This window comes from Chroicocephalus ridibundus, chromosome 4 (assembly GCF_963924245.1).
Source record: "Chroicocephalus ridibundus chromosome 4, bChrRid1.1, whole genome shotgun sequence".
NCBI lineage: Eukaryota > Metazoa > Chordata > Aves > Charadriiformes > Laridae > Chroicocephalus > Chroicocephalus ridibundus.
The window spans coordinates 56,435,266-56,452,171 of NC_086287.1; the positions used below are offsets into that span (position 1 = coordinate 56,435,266).

A 16,906-nucleotide genomic window follows, 5' to 3' on the forward strand; every position below is an offset into this window, starting at 1 on the left:
AGGCAAAAAACACTATAGGCAGCAATGGTAATGGATGCTTTCTTTTGGCAGGTTGCCGGGTAACCGATGAAATTCTGCATCTAGTACCAAACATTGACAACTTCAGGTTAACACTGAGAGCTATCAAACTGTGGGCAAAACGTAAGCAGTTTTATTCCAAAACTTGTGAAGTTTTCATTAACTCCTATGGTTACTGATAACTCTCTCCTTTTGTCTCTTTCCTTCTCGCTTTGCAGGCCACAACATCTATTCCAATATACTAGGTTTCCTTGGAGGTGTATCCTGGGCTATGCTAGTAGCAAGAACTTGCCAGCTTTATCCAAATGCAATAGCATCAACTCTTGTACATAAATTTTTCTTGGTATTTTCTAAATGGTATGTTTTTTTTTTAAATTTAGTTTACACTAAAATAAAATTGTTTGTAGACACTACATTTTAGTCCTGTTTTTATGGTACCATTTTCAGCTGTTACCAGATTAAGATGGTAGTTATAAGCATTGTTCTTGCTGCCAGAAAGTTGTTAGCTTAGTTTTTCAGTAAGTCATCCAACATGTCTTGTGCTTAAAGTATCCAAAACAAAACCACCTGGTTTTTAATTAAGATTTTCTTAAGTATTTGTTGTAACTCAGCATTACTCTTCAGATGAAATACTTGCATAGTGCAAAAGAAGAGCAGACACCTCCAAATTTAAAGTCTTTTAACATTCGGATACTGCGATAATGGGGAAAGGGGGTATGTCAGTATCTGGTTTAGGCACATAGGTTAAACACAGTTTAGGAGAACCAGTGCAAAAGTGTCAGCGTAGAGAGACAGGTGTTTTGGAATTGCAATTGGTTTCATACTCCTGAGCTAGTTATCTCAGAAAGATGGCTTGAATAACTCTGATAGGGAACAATGGGAATATTCCAAGTAAATTTAGAATGAATGTACTTTGTGGATTACAAATGAATACTGTTTTTCTTGAAAGAGCATGTCTGAGTGCTATATTCTATATTCTTCATGATACATTGATAGACTTTAAGAATCACTGTATGAAGTTGTTGCTTTACTTTAGGCATAGTATCCTTCCTTCTTAATGTGAAGATAACTTCCACAGTATCATTTGAATCCATAGGCTTTATAGCCTCTTTGAGGTACCTAGTGTTTAGTAATATCTTGCCCCACTAAGCTAATAGAGGAAAATTGGTTGCAAGCTCAGTTTAATGTGTTCCTTATACTGCTGTCCATTTTACATGTGCATGGCATAGGAGCATTAATGTACAAATACCAAGAGATTAACTGACTTCTACTTTTTATAGGAAGATAACTTTACTCATGGGAGTAAAGATGACTTGAAGAACAGAAGTGTTACTACTTTTTAGTGTTTCATTCAACATGGTTTCTTTTTGTCTTGATTGTGATTTTTTTTTTTTTTAATACATATACTTCATAGTGACACTATAATGCTGTAATTGCGCTGGCTGTTTCTTCTGTAGTTTGTCTATGGAACAGCTAGCTGGAAGATAGACCCAATGTCAATCTTCACAGAGGAATTTCTCCTTGATAGGTATATTTCAAGAAGAATTTAGAGGAGTTTACTTTAGTTACCTAAACCAGTGGTTATAAAGCTCCAAGACTACAGAAAATGCATTGTTCTGATGCCCTGGAGCAGCTAATTATAGTTGTACTGTAGTTCAGCAATACAGCTTATTTAAACAACCCCAGTTTAGGCCAGCTTAGTCTTGAGAAAATGATGCTTTACCTTGAGAGCAGACTTAAGAAGGATCGCATTCAAAAGTATTGTTTGTTGAACATACATGGTTGTATCCAATAGTCTTATTCAGTGCTACAATCTTTTTGAACAGGGAATGGCCAAATCCAGTGCTATTGAAACAGCCAGAAGAATGCAATCTTAATTTGCCTGTATGGGACCCAAGGGTTAGTGTATTATTTTTTCCCCTATAAGTCACACTGTACAATAAATTCAGTTGCTTAAAGAATCCTAAGTGAACTTCATTTTGGGTTTATTAAACTTAGTATTTTGGTATTATGTCTTTATAAGTAACCTCTAGTTCTCCTGAGTGTGGAACAAAGCTTAATTTTCAAAAGTGACCACTTGAAGCAAGCTTGCTGAACAGTGTACTTTTTACTCCTGACTTCTGCAATAAGTGATCTTAATAAATATTCAGCGTAATTAGATACATGCCTTAAAGCAATGCGTTTTAAACTACTTATCTTAAAACGGTTTGCTTCTGACTTAAAACCTGTTACTTTTGCAAGTGTATTGAATTCACTTCAGTGCAGTAATCACAGATGGATGGGTTCGGTTCCATGTAGTTGTAGTAGTGTGTCTTTTCATCTTGGACCACAGAAGACTGTAACTTGAAGTCTTTAAGTTGTTTTGTATATTATAAATAATATTTTATCTCCATCTCTGTAGCACTTACATTAAGGACATTGGACATCAATGTCCTTCAGGCAGTCAATAAAACAGCTTGCAGCAGATGCACAGCTCACATTCTGAGGTTTCAGTAAGGCATAGTGTGAATGTGTTCAATGCTGTTTTGTCAATTTTAAAATAGTTGGTGTTCAACTAATCTTTTTTTGGTGAATAGTGTGAACACCAGGTGTTGAGTTATATGCCCTTTTGTGCTTCAAATCTGTTTTTCTCGTTGACAAAAGTCCACGTTTAAATAATATGAGACAGTTGAAAAAACGTTCTTGAGTCTTGCTGTTACTCCTGGGATAAGGGGTTTGAGGTCAGTGTGTGCTGGGAACTGTGTGTGTTGTAGTATCTAAACAAAGTGGGGTAAGTTAATGACAGGGTTTTATTAAATTTACCAGCTACAGAATTGCTACCCTAATGCTATTTTAAATGTATTTTGCGTGTGTGTGTTTTTGTCCCTTCTTTTTTGTTTCCCTGTGTGCTGTTTAATAAAAGATATGTTAACGCAAGTGATGCTTCCATCAGGTTGCCTAGAGCCTCTCGTCTTAATTTGGCTCTTTATTTTCAGTAGTGGTACAGAAATAAAGTATAAAATATTTTTTGCAAGTCTGAAGACAGTTATTCTTCTGAAGGTGCTCATATGATGATAAGGTATCCTTGTTTTGATGTGATCACAAATGAGTTTCTATTAAACAAAGAAATTGTTCTATTCAGTTGGTATTTCTGGACTTAGAAATGCCTGGAGCTTGATGTGCTAACAGGTTACAGCCCTCCCACATCAGTGTGGAATGATGTCCTTTGTGAGAGCATTATCCTTGTTTTCTAAACTTTCTCTGGACTGTTGGTAAATTTACTTGGTCTGCGAACTAAGGTCTCTTAGAACTTAAGACTTGGGTGTAGTAAAGGGAGAAATCCAAATTTGTTAACTCATGTGTATGCTTGAAGAAAACTGATTGGCTGTTGTTATACATAGGTAAACCCCAGTGATAGGTACCATCTTATGCCTATAATTACACCAGCATACCCACAGCAGAACTCTACCTACAATGTGTCCGTTTCCACACGGATGGTCATGGTTGAGGAATTTAAACAAGGTAAGTATTATCTTATGCTCTCTATATAAATGTTTTCAAACAAATTTAGAATAGTTCCATTGTGGGTATGCTTTGGGAGGGGGGAGGGGGGAGGATGGTTAAATAGCTTTTTGACATGAGACCCTCTTCTGAAGGAGGTAGAACTTGGCTGCTTATGTGGCTTAAAGTTCCAGATTCAGTAGAGACTTCTGCAGATCTGTCCTTCACTCTTAGAAACTGAGGGTAACTAATTAGAATGCCTTATGCTCTGAAAATGAGAATTAATGGTACAATATTTTTTGTTTGTATAGTTTAGTGGCTTTAGACCGTGTCATGCCACGCGGAAGACTAATGTAGTAATCCCCCTTGGTGACTGTTTCTAGGCCTAATATAAGACAATATACTCGCTCAGAGATGAGGCCTCTAGATTCATCCTAGTAATCTACTTGGATAATTAAAGTAGATAAGATGTTATCAAAGCAAAGAGTAGACTTGGTGCAGAGAGCAACTACTGGTAGCACTCACAGGCAGAGCAGTAGCTTATTGTCTCACTGTTTCTTTGCCTTGCTCAAGAGGTGATCCAAGTACTGTAAAGAAAAAGATCTCGATCTTCTTGGGACTGGGTCGTTACTGTGGCGTATGCAAAAGATTAAGTTGAGCTGTGTTACACTGCAAAGCAAAAATACGTGACATCATCAGTCTGATGAATTAACATAGATTGCTAAACGTTTCATTGTCGTTCTTCTTAATAATATTATTTGTATAACTAATGACCACTTAAAGTATGACCGGAATATAAAGCTTGTTCATAAATTCCTTTGAATTTGAAGGGGGGAAATAATTTGTAGTAACCTTTGCTAAGTTCATAAGCTGTTTTTACTCTGGGTATTAAACTGTATTTAAAAAAAAAAGTTTAAATGTTTTTTTGTAATTTAGGTCTTGCTATCACAGATGAAATTTTGCTGAGTAAGGCAGAGTGGTCCAAACTTTTTGAAGCTCCAAACTTCTTTCAAAAGTACAAGTATGTATTTTATGGCATGGCAGAATATTTTAAGTTTTATCAGTTAAAATATCTAATGATGCTCTGTAGCACGGATTTTAAATATACATACAGTAGACTTCCAAAAAGTTTTTTTTTAGGATTTTTCTATACAGAAGGGGAGTGAATGCACTATTGTCCTTTCTCTTAGAAAATGAATAACTTCCTCAGAGACATGCTAAAGACAAAAAAAAAAAAAGTATTTCAGAAACCTGTTAGTCCCTAATCAGACGTTTAGAATGTCACCAGTTAACTATACAATTGGTATGCTACCAATAAAACTGAAGACGTATCAGCTGGTTTGACTAACAGAAATGTTCTTCAGTGGTGTCAGTAAGCACTCTAAAAATGGGTCTTGCCTCCCAGGAAACAAGACAGTAAAAGAGCTAATTCTGAAGGTCAATATTTAAGATGAAGACATACTTGAAACTGTGCTTTCTTCCGTCAATATAGTCAACAGTTCACTCTGATAATAGAAGATATTTTAGCAATTGTGTTGACTAACCGCCAGATGTACTAGTTATTACCAGATTTTTTCCATTAAAGCTTAAGGCTTTTGGCTCTTTATTTTAATACTCTTTCACACCTAGTTTCTCTAATTTTGTAATGTCTCTAAGGGAAATACTGAAGTTCACGCTTCACATTTTTAGGGTTTCTAGTAATATGCTTGTGGGGCAGAAGCTTGTTAAATGTATATGGACTTGCTGAAAGTTGTATTTTTACAATAAATGTGGATTATTAAAATATGGACTACATCTTCTTTGCCCTCAGTTGAAATTGGAGACCCATTTTTCTTGAATCAAGATCAAATATATTTTACACTTGTTTCTGTGTTGGGTGGTTGGTTGGTTATGTACTAATCTAAACCAAGATTGAAATATACAGTTCCCCCATTAAAAGAGACTGATGACCTTCATAATGTGTCTGTGTTTTGTTTCTATACCTTTTGCATGATAAAAACTTTAAAACATTTGGATGGCTTTTATGTTGTACCTTGGAGATTAAGTCTGAAAACATGTAAAGTTATATTATTTTTTGAAGTTAAGTGGGTTGCAGAAGAATCAGTTTCTGCTCAAGAGGTTGCTAATAAGTTCCCTAGTATATTTCCTTAGTTTCTTTCAAAACTAGGAAAAAATAGGAAACTTTAAATGTCATTGGAAATAATCTCAATTTTAACATAGGGGGTTTTTGTGTACCAGCTTTAGCCATTTTATCAGTTTTAGCAAGAAAAGCTTCTCTTGCTAACATTAAATATCCAGGTTTTGTAGGCTTTGCACAAAGTATCTTTGCTCTAATTTATTTTTTCTAACTGTGGAATGGTATTATGGAGCCTGCTTTAATTTAAATTACCCAAGATTTTCTGTGTTTTACCTTAGTAAGTTATTGTAAAGCTGTGGTTAGTAATCTTTACAAAACAAAATCATTATATGCAGTCATCAGTATGCAATAAATGTGGCTCTTGGTAAAATCCCCATCTGAAAGCTAGGTGTTTGGGTTTTGGGGTCTGCTCCCACCCCCCACCCCACCCCCCCTTACATTCTCTTCCTGTTTAAATTGTTGTTGCCTTGACTTGTTATTGCTGAATTCAATATTGAATTGAATTGAATTCAATTATTGCTGAATTCAAAACAGTGTACAGTGTTCTGCCAGATAAGAGATCTGATCCTTGCTCTGAGACATACTTTTAGAAACATTTCTTCTTTAAAATCATAGCTCTAGTAATCTGTATCACTCTCAATGGCAATTAGTTGCTAAACATCTATGTTGATTGTAAACACTTTTAACTTGTTAGCCCTGTTTAAAATAAACAAACTTCAATGATGTGTGACTAAGGGAATCGGGAGGCTACTGCATACCTGCATGGCAGGAGCAGATTAGAAATTGGGAGAACAGGGAAATCTGATTATTTTTTTCTTATTTGTAAAATATCAACAATTATTTGGAGTTAAGGAGTTTCAACATGTGTTATCTGCCCTTCATGTAGGTTTAAATTTTTCAGATGGGGGGAAACAACAACAAAGAACATACACTTGCTGGATATGGTGTTTTACAGGGAAATGACAAGAATAATTTCAAATGGATAGAACATACGTGTGAAGTGTTAAATTGAGAATGAAATTATTAGAGTTTAAAACCAAGAGGGAAGTAGATGATGAGATAAATAACACTCATTTAATGAGCTCTAGCATATTGTTTCTCTATAAAGACAGATATCCTGCTAAATAAGTAGAATATAAACATACCTTTTAAAAAGGTACTTTGAACACTTGCCTTGATAGAACTTTATCTAAAGTACCTGATAATTTAAAGTGTAAATCCTGGACAGGTTAATAAAGAAAAATTGAAATGAGAGTGTTCAGGTGTTCTTAGTTTCTTCAGAAAATAATATGACTCTTAAAAATACTTTGCTTTTTTTGTAGGTACAGTTGTTAATGGTGTAAGACAATTCTGTAATATCTACATTAGGTTATTTTTATAAAAACAATGCTGATAGGGAGACAGTGGGAGAGAAACAGCACCAGTTTCTAACAAAAACAAAACCAAAAAAAACCCAAAAACCAAAACCAAAAAAAAAACCTAACCCATATACTTCAAAATAATACCCTGCATATAAAAATTACCATTGAGAGGGGGAAGCTCGACTTCAGCTTGTGCTATTTAAGTTTTACTGAAAATGGCAATAGCAGATTACCAGTGATTAATTCCCTTTCAGCACTGTTTAACAGTTGGGAGTCGGGGGGAGGACATTGCATCTTTTTTCTTTCTTTTTTTAGTTAGCACTACCTGAGCAAAAATAGCCAATCATTATATTTATTTTCATTAAAAAAAAAAGCTCAGGTTTGGTTTTTTTTTGAGGTGTTCACCTTACGGCTTTTAGAGATAGCCAAATTCAATTTCTTTTTTTAAAATCTTTCTTCAGAAGTTCATTTAAAAGAGCTGCTTTTAATAAGTAACTGGAAAATGAGTTTCTTCAGATAGTTGCAGGTTTGAGATTTGCCTCTTTCAGTTCATACATAGTTAAAAACAATAAAAAGCTTAATTTGTCTTTCCCACTATATGAAACATCCTGCAAGTGTGCGTGGTATGTATGATGTAGGAATCCTATGGATCATAGCTGCATATCTAGTGCTTCTTAGAAGAAATTGGTACTAGAAATTAGTAACTCCTCATACAGAATTTGAGTAAAGGACCCTTATTCTCTTTTTCCTTTTTTTTTTTTTTTTTTTTCCTTGAGAATATAAATCATTGAGTCATGGTATCCTACAAGTAACTAAAATGAGGGTTTCAATAAGATAATGGGGAAAAACTCCTTAACATTTTCTTTATGAAGCAGTTAATACCGCCAGAATGCAAAAAATGAGTAGATAAAATGCCCTATTTGGAAGGGGGAAGACAGTTCTCCAAATCTCTCTTTTCCAGTCCTCCTATTTCATTGACATTCTCTGAGTGAAATCAAAGGACTGTAGCATTTAGCAGGTTTTTTTTCTCTTGCCACCTAAAGATAAGTACAGAAACGTGTACTTACTGACTTGATCTGTTGGCTTTGATTTCCTGTTATGATTTGAAGGCCTAGAGCATCAGAGGACTCCTCTTGCACCATAATTTTTCACCTTGCCTTCCTTTCTATGAGGTATATGTACTAGGGTGTAATCCTTCATTTTACTACTGTTCTTTAAGTCCTGCTCTGAAGGTACCTTAATGTACCGTATCAGTGTAGAGTAATGACAACTTGGATGACTTAGGATGTTAAAATAGACTTCTCAGCTAAAGTTCTGAAAAACCCGACTATAGATATTTTAAGGTTCCTCCACCTCCCTCATTATGAACTTGTTAAAAGTAATCGTCTCCCATTCCACCATCAGTGGGCTTCTTTGTTTAAAATACCATTCTTGCTTTGTGTACTGTTTCTTTGAAATTTACTTACAGTGGGTATACACTGATTATCCTGGAATATAATTGAGAGCTTAAGAATTATCATCAGAGGAAACATTCCTTGTGAAGTTTCAGATAAGTGTCTTCAGACAATTCTAAAATGCAGATATAAATTTTTTTAAAATCACATTTGCTAGTGTTATTTTTGACTTTGAACAAATGCATATGTGCTAACCACTCTTCTAACTATTCAGAAATGATGTTGCAACTAAGACAACTGACAAGTAGATGGTTATGAACAATTGTTTTTATGTGTAAGGAATCTCTAGTAGTCAGTTCAATACCTCATCTCATTAGGTATTGAAATATCTGTACTGTTTTTCAACTAGCCTTTTATTAAGGTTACTGGTATTAAAGTGTAGTCGCAAATGTCCCTAAAATCCGAAATGTTTTGAGAAGTCCATTACTCACGTGCTTGGGGACATAGCCCCTTTGTCTAATTAATAGTGCTTAATTTTATTATAGGGTATATACTTAAGATAATAATCTGTAGTTTGCAATGTAGAATTTACTGCAAAGTTTTAATATTAAGGTTTGAATGTCTAGTTTTAGAAGTATAAATAGAATAGCATATTGTCTTTATCTCCAAAGGCATTATATTGTACTTCTAGCAAGTGCACCGACAGAAAAACAGCGACTAGAATGGTGAGTATAATGCTTGCTATTTAAAAGAAAAACAAAAAGCACCAAACAACAACAAAAAAACCTGAACAAAAACCTGTCAACCTTGGATGCAAGGGAATTTCTACTATGTCTAGTATCTTTTTAATGAAGCAAAGTGGAGCCTTCAGTGTTTCAAAATTAAATGGATGAAGACAATACGCTTCCATAAACTAGTAAAAATAAAGAACCAGGGAGTGAAGGCTATTGCTTGAATTTTGCTTCTTTACAGCGCTGTCAGGTTCGCTTTACAAACCTTATTTTCTTAAGCCTTATGCACGTTTTTTTAATAAGGAGCATGAGGGGGCATGTTTTCAATCTCTTGAAATACTGATTCTCAAACCAAAAATGTCTCTTTCCCTTGTTCCTCGTCTCTTTTATTAGAGAAGTTTTAAGATTGTCAGGTATTGGGAATTTCAGCTTTAAAATTAATCATCTGAAGCCAAAAGAATATTGGAGTTGGAGTTTATTGCTGACTACCTTTTACTTGATGTGTAATGTCTTGCTATTTAATGCTATTTGTAAAATCAGGCCATAATGAGAGCTTCAGGGCATTCTGAAGCTTCCCTTGCCATTAGTATTTGTAACATGTTCAGTTGGTTTACTGATCTGAATTAATCTGTCATATATAGCGCACTAGTTCATTTGTAGTCTCAAATATTAGTATAAGGAGAATGTTGAGGACTTTATCCTGATATATGATGTTAGATACTTACATTATTTCACATGAATGAGAACTTGCTAATAAATGACATTTATGCAGGGTGGGCTTGGTGGAATCAAAAATCCGTATTCTAGTTGGAAATCTGGAGAAGAATGAATTCATTACACTGGCTCATGTGAATCCACAGTCGTTCCCAGCACCCAAGGAGAATCCTGACAAGTAAGCAAAACTGTTTTTTCATGTAATGGTGAGGAACTAACTTAGCTAAAATACCAATTCATTAATAAATAAACCAGCATTTTTATAGAATCTTAAATTAATTTTTAATGACATCATCTAAAGGCAACCAGTTCTAAGCTATTTTCCAGTACTGTTTGTGAAATTAGATGTTCTTTATTCTGTCTAAGAATGTTTCTAAGCAGAAAATAACTTCAGGAAAGAATACATTTTTGCTCATAACTGTATTAATTGCATGATTTCATGCCAATAATCCACGTTAGCTACTGCTACTTGGCTGCTGCTGTTTGATCATCTAGCATCAGTTGGTAAGACATTTTTAATTAGAGGCAGCACTGAGAATCAGGTGGAACATCAGGTGCAGCAGAACCAAAATCTTGAGTAACTAAGTACATTTAATGTTATTAAATTCAGCAGTTGAGATGTGTATCGTTTAAACTTGGTGATGTTAGAACTCCTCAGGATGTGGAAGCAGTGGAGAGAATACCAAGCACTTCAGACTTTTCAGGATTGCATATGTTTTTCAGCTCCTTCCCCACTCTGCCACCCTCTCCTCCCCCACTCAAAACAATGCTTGCAGGTGTGTGGGCTAAAACTCCTTTTAAGACTTTATTTCATTTCTAGATAATGTTGTAATTAACTTGTAAGGAATCATATTTTTGTGTGAAGCATGAGAACAGGGAAGAAATTCCTGTCTTTGCTGGGAATATGTGAAAAGCCTTGTTTACCTTCCACACAGCCTTTTCCAGATATCAACTGCTTCCAGTGATACTATGGTGCTACCTTTTTTTTGTTGTTAAAGCTATATACATAAATTACACACGTGCTCCAACTGAAATTGGACAATGGCAGGCAGTACCTCTGCAGGATCATTTTAGGTGGTAAATGCAGCTACAACTGCCTGCATAATGACAGGTTCCACTTAGCTCTTGTTTCAGAGGAATTGATGCAGGCAGCGCTTTTAGGAAGGGTCATTTTCCCAATGTAAACATGTGTGTTCTTTCACCAACCTGCCTAAATTTTTTCATTGATTGGTTGGAAAATGGCGTTCTTCTGAAATAGTCTTACGGGGGAAAGACATTTGAATTAAAACGTAAAATGTCTTGAGCTACTACAGAAGTGTTACACTGTATTCTGTAATAGAATATAATAGTCCATCTTCCGTGTATATAGTGTGAAGTTGAGCTGTCAAAGGGAGGCTCTTCCTACCTAAAAACTGTATTTTGTCGTCAGTTACAGTTAAGAAATTTGAGAGTTGAAGACAAATTTAGGTGGCAAAATAGAAGTTGTTTAGTTGGGGAATAGTTTCTAACTGCTTTCAGGTGCTGAAAATCTATTATCTCCTTTCAAATTTATTTCCTTTACAATTGCGATGACTAGTTGTAACTCCTAAAAATGAGAGAATCTATACAGAAGCACAGTTGAATGAAGTAATATACTGATGATTTTAATTCATTAAGTTTGCTGAAGGTAGATGTGTCAGTGTTTCATGACTTTTCTTTGTATTGCAAATGAAAAATGTTGTCACCTTTGTTTTTTGCCTTTCTATGGCTAGCCCCGCCACGGGTAGCGGAGCTAAAATATACAACTGTTGTCTGTCGCAGCATATAACTTACTAGATGATTCAGTTCTTCGTCAGTATTACATTACTTTTTTTATATAAATTTTTCCAGGGAGGAATACCGTACAATGTGGGTGATTGGCTTGGTGTTCAAGAAAACTGAAAATTCTGAAAATTTAAGTGTTGATCTTACCTACGACATTCAGTCTTTTACAGACACAGGTGAGTCTTGCTTTCTAGATGTCCTGGTATTAATAAGTTATTGTCTTTGTTCATAATGTAGTCCATTTCAGTAGTAGAATTCTATCTAGATATAGAGTGGAAGGATTCAGCTAAGGTGTTATTTAATGAAATACAGTTTTAATGAGTTTTAATGCTTCTAGACACCTCAGACTAATCATTTTCAGTTTGTTTCATTAAAACTATTTGAAATGATGCACACAAATCTTTCAGATCTCACTAAAAATGGTATATTGTGATCTTTAAACAGCAATCAAGCATCATGTCAATCATCAGGCAAACTACCTATCTTATTCTCATTTTCAAAATATGCGTATAGTTAAATTCAGTTTCACTAAGTGACAAAAACATGTAATCAGTGGATTGAAGCTGAGTATCTAGTAGACCCTAGAACAAAAAGCCTTTTATTCCATGGTGTTTCATACTAGCTAGTTGGTTCAGTAACTTTTCTTGCAGTGAGTGTTGGACATGAAAGTAAATCTTTTTGACTTTTTTTTCCATTGTTTACTCTTTGATTCACAAAAATAGTTTAGAACACACATAAGAAATCTGTAGGCAAAGAATTGGTAACAGCTGGGGAGTGTGACTCTCCAGAGACTTAAAACTCAGAAAAGGACACTACCTTTAACAGGCTTATCTAATAAATTTGAAATATCTTTTTTTTTTTTTTTTAAACAAATGACAGTTAAGGCTCAAGTAATACATGTTTACAGAGTTAAAGGAATATGTTCAAGTGCTACCTAATGCAACCCTGGTCTCTGGATTTATAATACTCAGTAAGACTGGAAGTGATGAAATTGTATACCCCTCTGCCCCCCAACCCCCCATGTGAGTGTATGAGTGAATTTAATATAGGTATACATACGGATATATTTAAGTAAATCATGCCAAGGTTTGAAAGTTCTTTTTTGTCATACATAGCTGCAGTGGGGGGGGGTGTCTGTGTGTGTGTATATATGTATATAACTGCCTTTTCTTGTCAAAGGGATTTTTGTTTTCTTAACAGAGGTGGAATATGCATTTTTGTTATAAGTGGTGAAGGTGAAACTGTAGACACATCGTCCTAATTTTTAACACTGTAGAAAAGGCATATTATCTTAGCTGTTGCTTTGAAGGAGTGAAGAGTCCGAGTTACAGTTTCTCAGGTCTTTTGTTGTTTATAAATGGATATTTCAATAGTGTACTTAGCAGATTTTTGGTATGAAAATACTAGAACTTGCACTTCTGATTTTGAATCTGATTTACTTGCACTACATTCAAATCTGAAATTTGTCTAAATATATGTAATTTTAAATTAAGTAGCATATCATAAAAATCATTGTAGACTGTGATGTATAGTCTTCTGTTCAATTTGTAAATACACTCTGAAATGCAAACAGTTTCTGTTTGTGTGTTGTGGGTTTCTTTATCATCCCAAATCAACGTGGGTCTGTCTGCTGTGTTTTTAATCCATCCCGAAAACTTCTGTTTGCCCTGTCTTTTGGAATAGATGCTAAGATTTTATCAAAACTACAGAAGCATTTTCAGGAATGAAATTGGGGAATAGCTTGCCTTTTAGTGGGAGCAGGGGGAGGAATAGAGCTGTGAAGAGTGGGCTGGGTTTTCCTTCTATTGAAACTTTGGTAAGACCTAATGTCAGGAGCATGGACTGCTTTCCTGAGCGTGCCCCTACCCTAACTGTAATTTGTATAATCTTTACACAGAGCTTCTTCAATACCAAGAATTAGCGTAGCAGGCTCTTTAATATGCAGTGTTCATTGAGCTCTTTGTGTGTCTGTCTCTTAACAGCTTTTTAATTACATGTTCCCAGCCAATTCAATGAGATTCCTTAACATTTGTAGAATAGACAGTGAGTAAGGGAGATAGCTTTTAAGCTTTTTGTATTTCAGATCTAGAGAAAAATTATTTTATTCATACATCTGCCACAGCTTTGTTCAGCGTTGTATAGACAGTCAGTGTGAAAGAAGAAGAAATTCTTCATTTTTCCCTGGCTTTACTTGAACCCAAGGTGTTGGGTTGCAGTGTAGTTCCTTTACTAGCGCTAACTATGTTGACTCACTAGAAGTAAATGTTCTGAGGTGAAGAGAAATAGCTCATAATAGTAGACATAATTAAAAAAACAAAGCAAACCAACTGAAAAAACCCAAAACACGGCAGAAAAAAAACAATCGTAAATCACTTTTGTATAAAAACGTAGCAGTATCTGAGCTGCCAGAATGATTTGTACTATATTAGCACACGAGCATTCAGCTCCTGAATTAGAACTCATTTGTTGTAGGAACTGCATAAATAAAAGCTGAATCAACTGTGAAGAAAATAGTTTTATGTAAATACTGTAATTCTTATGAGGAAATCTTATTTCTATCTTTAGTCCCTTTGAGATGAAATGAAGAATTCACTTCAGAGAGCTGTTACTGTTAAAACTTGTTAACAATACAGTTTAGAGACCTGCCTACTTGCAAGATATTTTTCTTGGAAAACGGATCACCTGTTTCCAAAGTAACATTTTAGCGTTTGTACTATCAGTGCTGGTATAGCAGGCAGTTCACTGTCTTCCTCCAGAACAAGGAAACACTATGCTTGTTCTTGAACATAATAAATGTTCTGAAATGCAAATTGTTTCTGCCTGGGCAAGTAAGTGGACTTTGCAAAATGCTTCAATATGTCTTAATGTTATTCTAATTGTGTAGTTTATAGGCAAGCAATAAACAGCAAGATGTTTGAGATGGATATGAAGATTGCTGCAAGGCATGTGAAACGTAAGCAACTTCACCAACTGCTACCGAATCATGTGCTTCAGAAAAAGAAAAAGGTAAACTTGACTAATACTTGAGAGCAATAAAAATGCCATTGAGAAATGATTCCTCAGCTTTTTATACTTACTAATCAAAGAACTAAAATCACATTTTGAAACCTTAGTTTTACTCGTTTAAGCAATGCGATATCATTTGCCTGTAGCAGTATTAGTAGGTGCACTAAATAGAATACTAGATTTCCCAGAACATCAACAACATGGATAGTGTCTTCAGGTCTGGCTGAAATACTGTGTTTTGTTGGCTTTCTTAAACTAAACAGACTTATGAAAGTGTAATAAAAAGGTTTTAAAGCTCTCCTGCTATTTTAACATGCAGGTCACCTAAAGGAAGTGTCTGTAACAACACCAGTAGAACAATCAGTCAAGCAATTCTTGTTATCTCCAGCTTTTTCCTCTGAATTTCTTATTACTTAGATTTTCCTGCAAGTGTCCTAAATGTAAAATTACAAGTGATCAAATAGAAGCAGAGTAGAATATTGAACTTGTTGCTGCCTTTTTGTATCTAAGATGGTAGTCTGCTGCTGTAACTGAGGTTGACTACTTTGAGGATAGCTTGAGGGAAAGTATTCTTCAACCTGCAACTTGGCAGCTTTTGGTATTGTATGGTATTTTAATTAAAAGATCTAGATGACAGTTTTGACATCAGAAAGTTGCCCATTGCCTGGTCAGGGTTACTTTCTCCCTCAATACTTAGTTTACCTGTTGGCCACATGTGAGAATGGTAGCAAAATTTTTAATTAAGCTGTTGTGTTGTATGTGATTTACTTTCAGTGGAGGCAGGAGGAAGGAGGTGGAACATTGAATTTAACCATTTAGTCTGTATTTGAAAATCCCTGCTTCTTTGTGTTAGCTTAATCTGAGAGCAATACAGGTTTACTTGTTTTTGTGAATAGCTAAACCACTGTTATATACTCTGTTTTAGGTATATCTGAATAACGTGCTTTATTACCATGTCTGTTTATTACCTGCTTTTTTAAAGAATAGGAAATCTTGTATTGAAACCAAGTGTAAATCTGTTTATAATATGTTTCAGAGGACAACGTAAATATTAAGTAATGCATCTCTTTAAGTAGTACTATGTCAGAGGAGGGTTTTTCTTCCCTGCTGACTGTCTAAGTTCAAATCAGTCTCTAGATTCTTTGTATTAATTGCGGTTTTGGTGTACATCAGTATTATTTGAAGTTAATGAAAGCAGTATCTGTAAGCCCACAAAAAAACCCCCTTGAAATAAAGCTGAAAAGACAATCACTAAACATAATAACTATTTCTGGTTTTGAACATTATTGGTTCAGACAAATCCGTACCTGAATTGTGAATGTGAAAATGTAAATGCTTGTAGTGACAGGATAGCGGATTATTTACTTGTAAAAGGATTTGAAAATTGTCCATTTATGTTTTACATTTTTAAATGCTCCTTCTTTTAGGGTGTTTTTTTTTTTTCTAAAAAAGTACTTAAGACACGCATACATACTTAGTTTGCGGTGGAAGCTCATCACTATTAAATTGCCTCTCGGTTCTTTTTTTCTTCACAAATGTAACAGCTAACACTTTGCATAACTAAAATATTACATCACTTGAATCTTCGCTGATTTTTAAGCCCTAAAGACTAATATAATTTTCTTCTATCTTGTGGATTGCAGCATTCGACAGAAGGGATCAGGTTGACAGCTCTGAATGAGAACAGCCTAGACTTGTCTATGGACAGTGATAACAGCACGTCTGTGCCTTCGCCTACTAGTGCTATGAAGACGAGTCCATTGAACAGTTCTGGAAGTTCTCAGGGGTAATGAAGAGTTTTGGTCTTGTTCCTAAATTACTTGTGTAAAAGCATAGTAAATACTGCATGTGTGAGATACCACAGTTGTCAAGGTGTGAGTGTTCCAAATTGGAGCTTGCAGACATTCTTATTCCTAGTTTGAGCGCTAGAGCAGGGCTAAACTTGTGGCATAGGGAGCATGCCATTGGACTTCAGATGAGGAATTATAAAGGTGGGTAAAGATGCTTAGAGGAACAAGGTGATATAAAAGCCATGGGGCGCTGCAGTAGGAGGCTGAAAGAGGTAGTGAGCAGGAAATTGAGGTGTGAGAGTGAGGAAGAGTTATGTGAGTTTTGGATCAAAATGTGAGACAGTAGAGAAGTTCAGGCTTTCTGTTTGGGAAATCGGTAGTGCTACTGCTATTACTGATGATATCTTTGCAAGTTAAGCTTAGGAACATAATTTTCCATTGTATTTTCATAGCGTGCATATTAATGTTTATT

General features: G+C 35.1%; 1 protein-coding gene across 5 annotated transcripts in view; it reads left to right on the forward strand.

Moving 5' to 3' along the window:
- PAPOLA (poly(A) polymerase alpha) overlaps positions 1-16,906 on the forward strand; it is a 44,010-nt gene that overhangs the window by 18,246 nt on the left and 8,858 nt on the right. For 4 of the 5 annotated variants that reach the window (XM_063332812.1, XM_063332809.1, XM_063332810.1 and 1 more), the window contains exons 8-17: positions 52-141; positions 237-375; positions 1,845-1,917; positions 3,399-3,519; positions 4,435-4,519; positions 9,062-9,115; positions 9,894-10,013; positions 11,705-11,814; positions 14,523-14,644; positions 16,288-16,430. In XM_063332812.1, coding sequence (XP_063188882.1) covers positions 52-141; positions 237-375; positions 1,845-1,917; positions 3,399-3,519; positions 4,435-4,519; positions 9,062-9,115; positions 9,894-10,013; positions 11,705-11,814; positions 14,523-14,644; positions 16,288-16,430 — 1,057 coding nt within the window. Of the gene's footprint in view, positions 1-51; positions 142-236; positions 376-1,844; positions 1,918-3,398; positions 3,520-4,434; positions 4,520-9,061; positions 9,116-9,893; positions 10,014-11,704; positions 11,815-14,522; positions 14,645-16,287; positions 16,431-16,906 lie in introns of those variants that run through there. The other variant, XR_010070769.1, reaches the window with a different exon arrangement.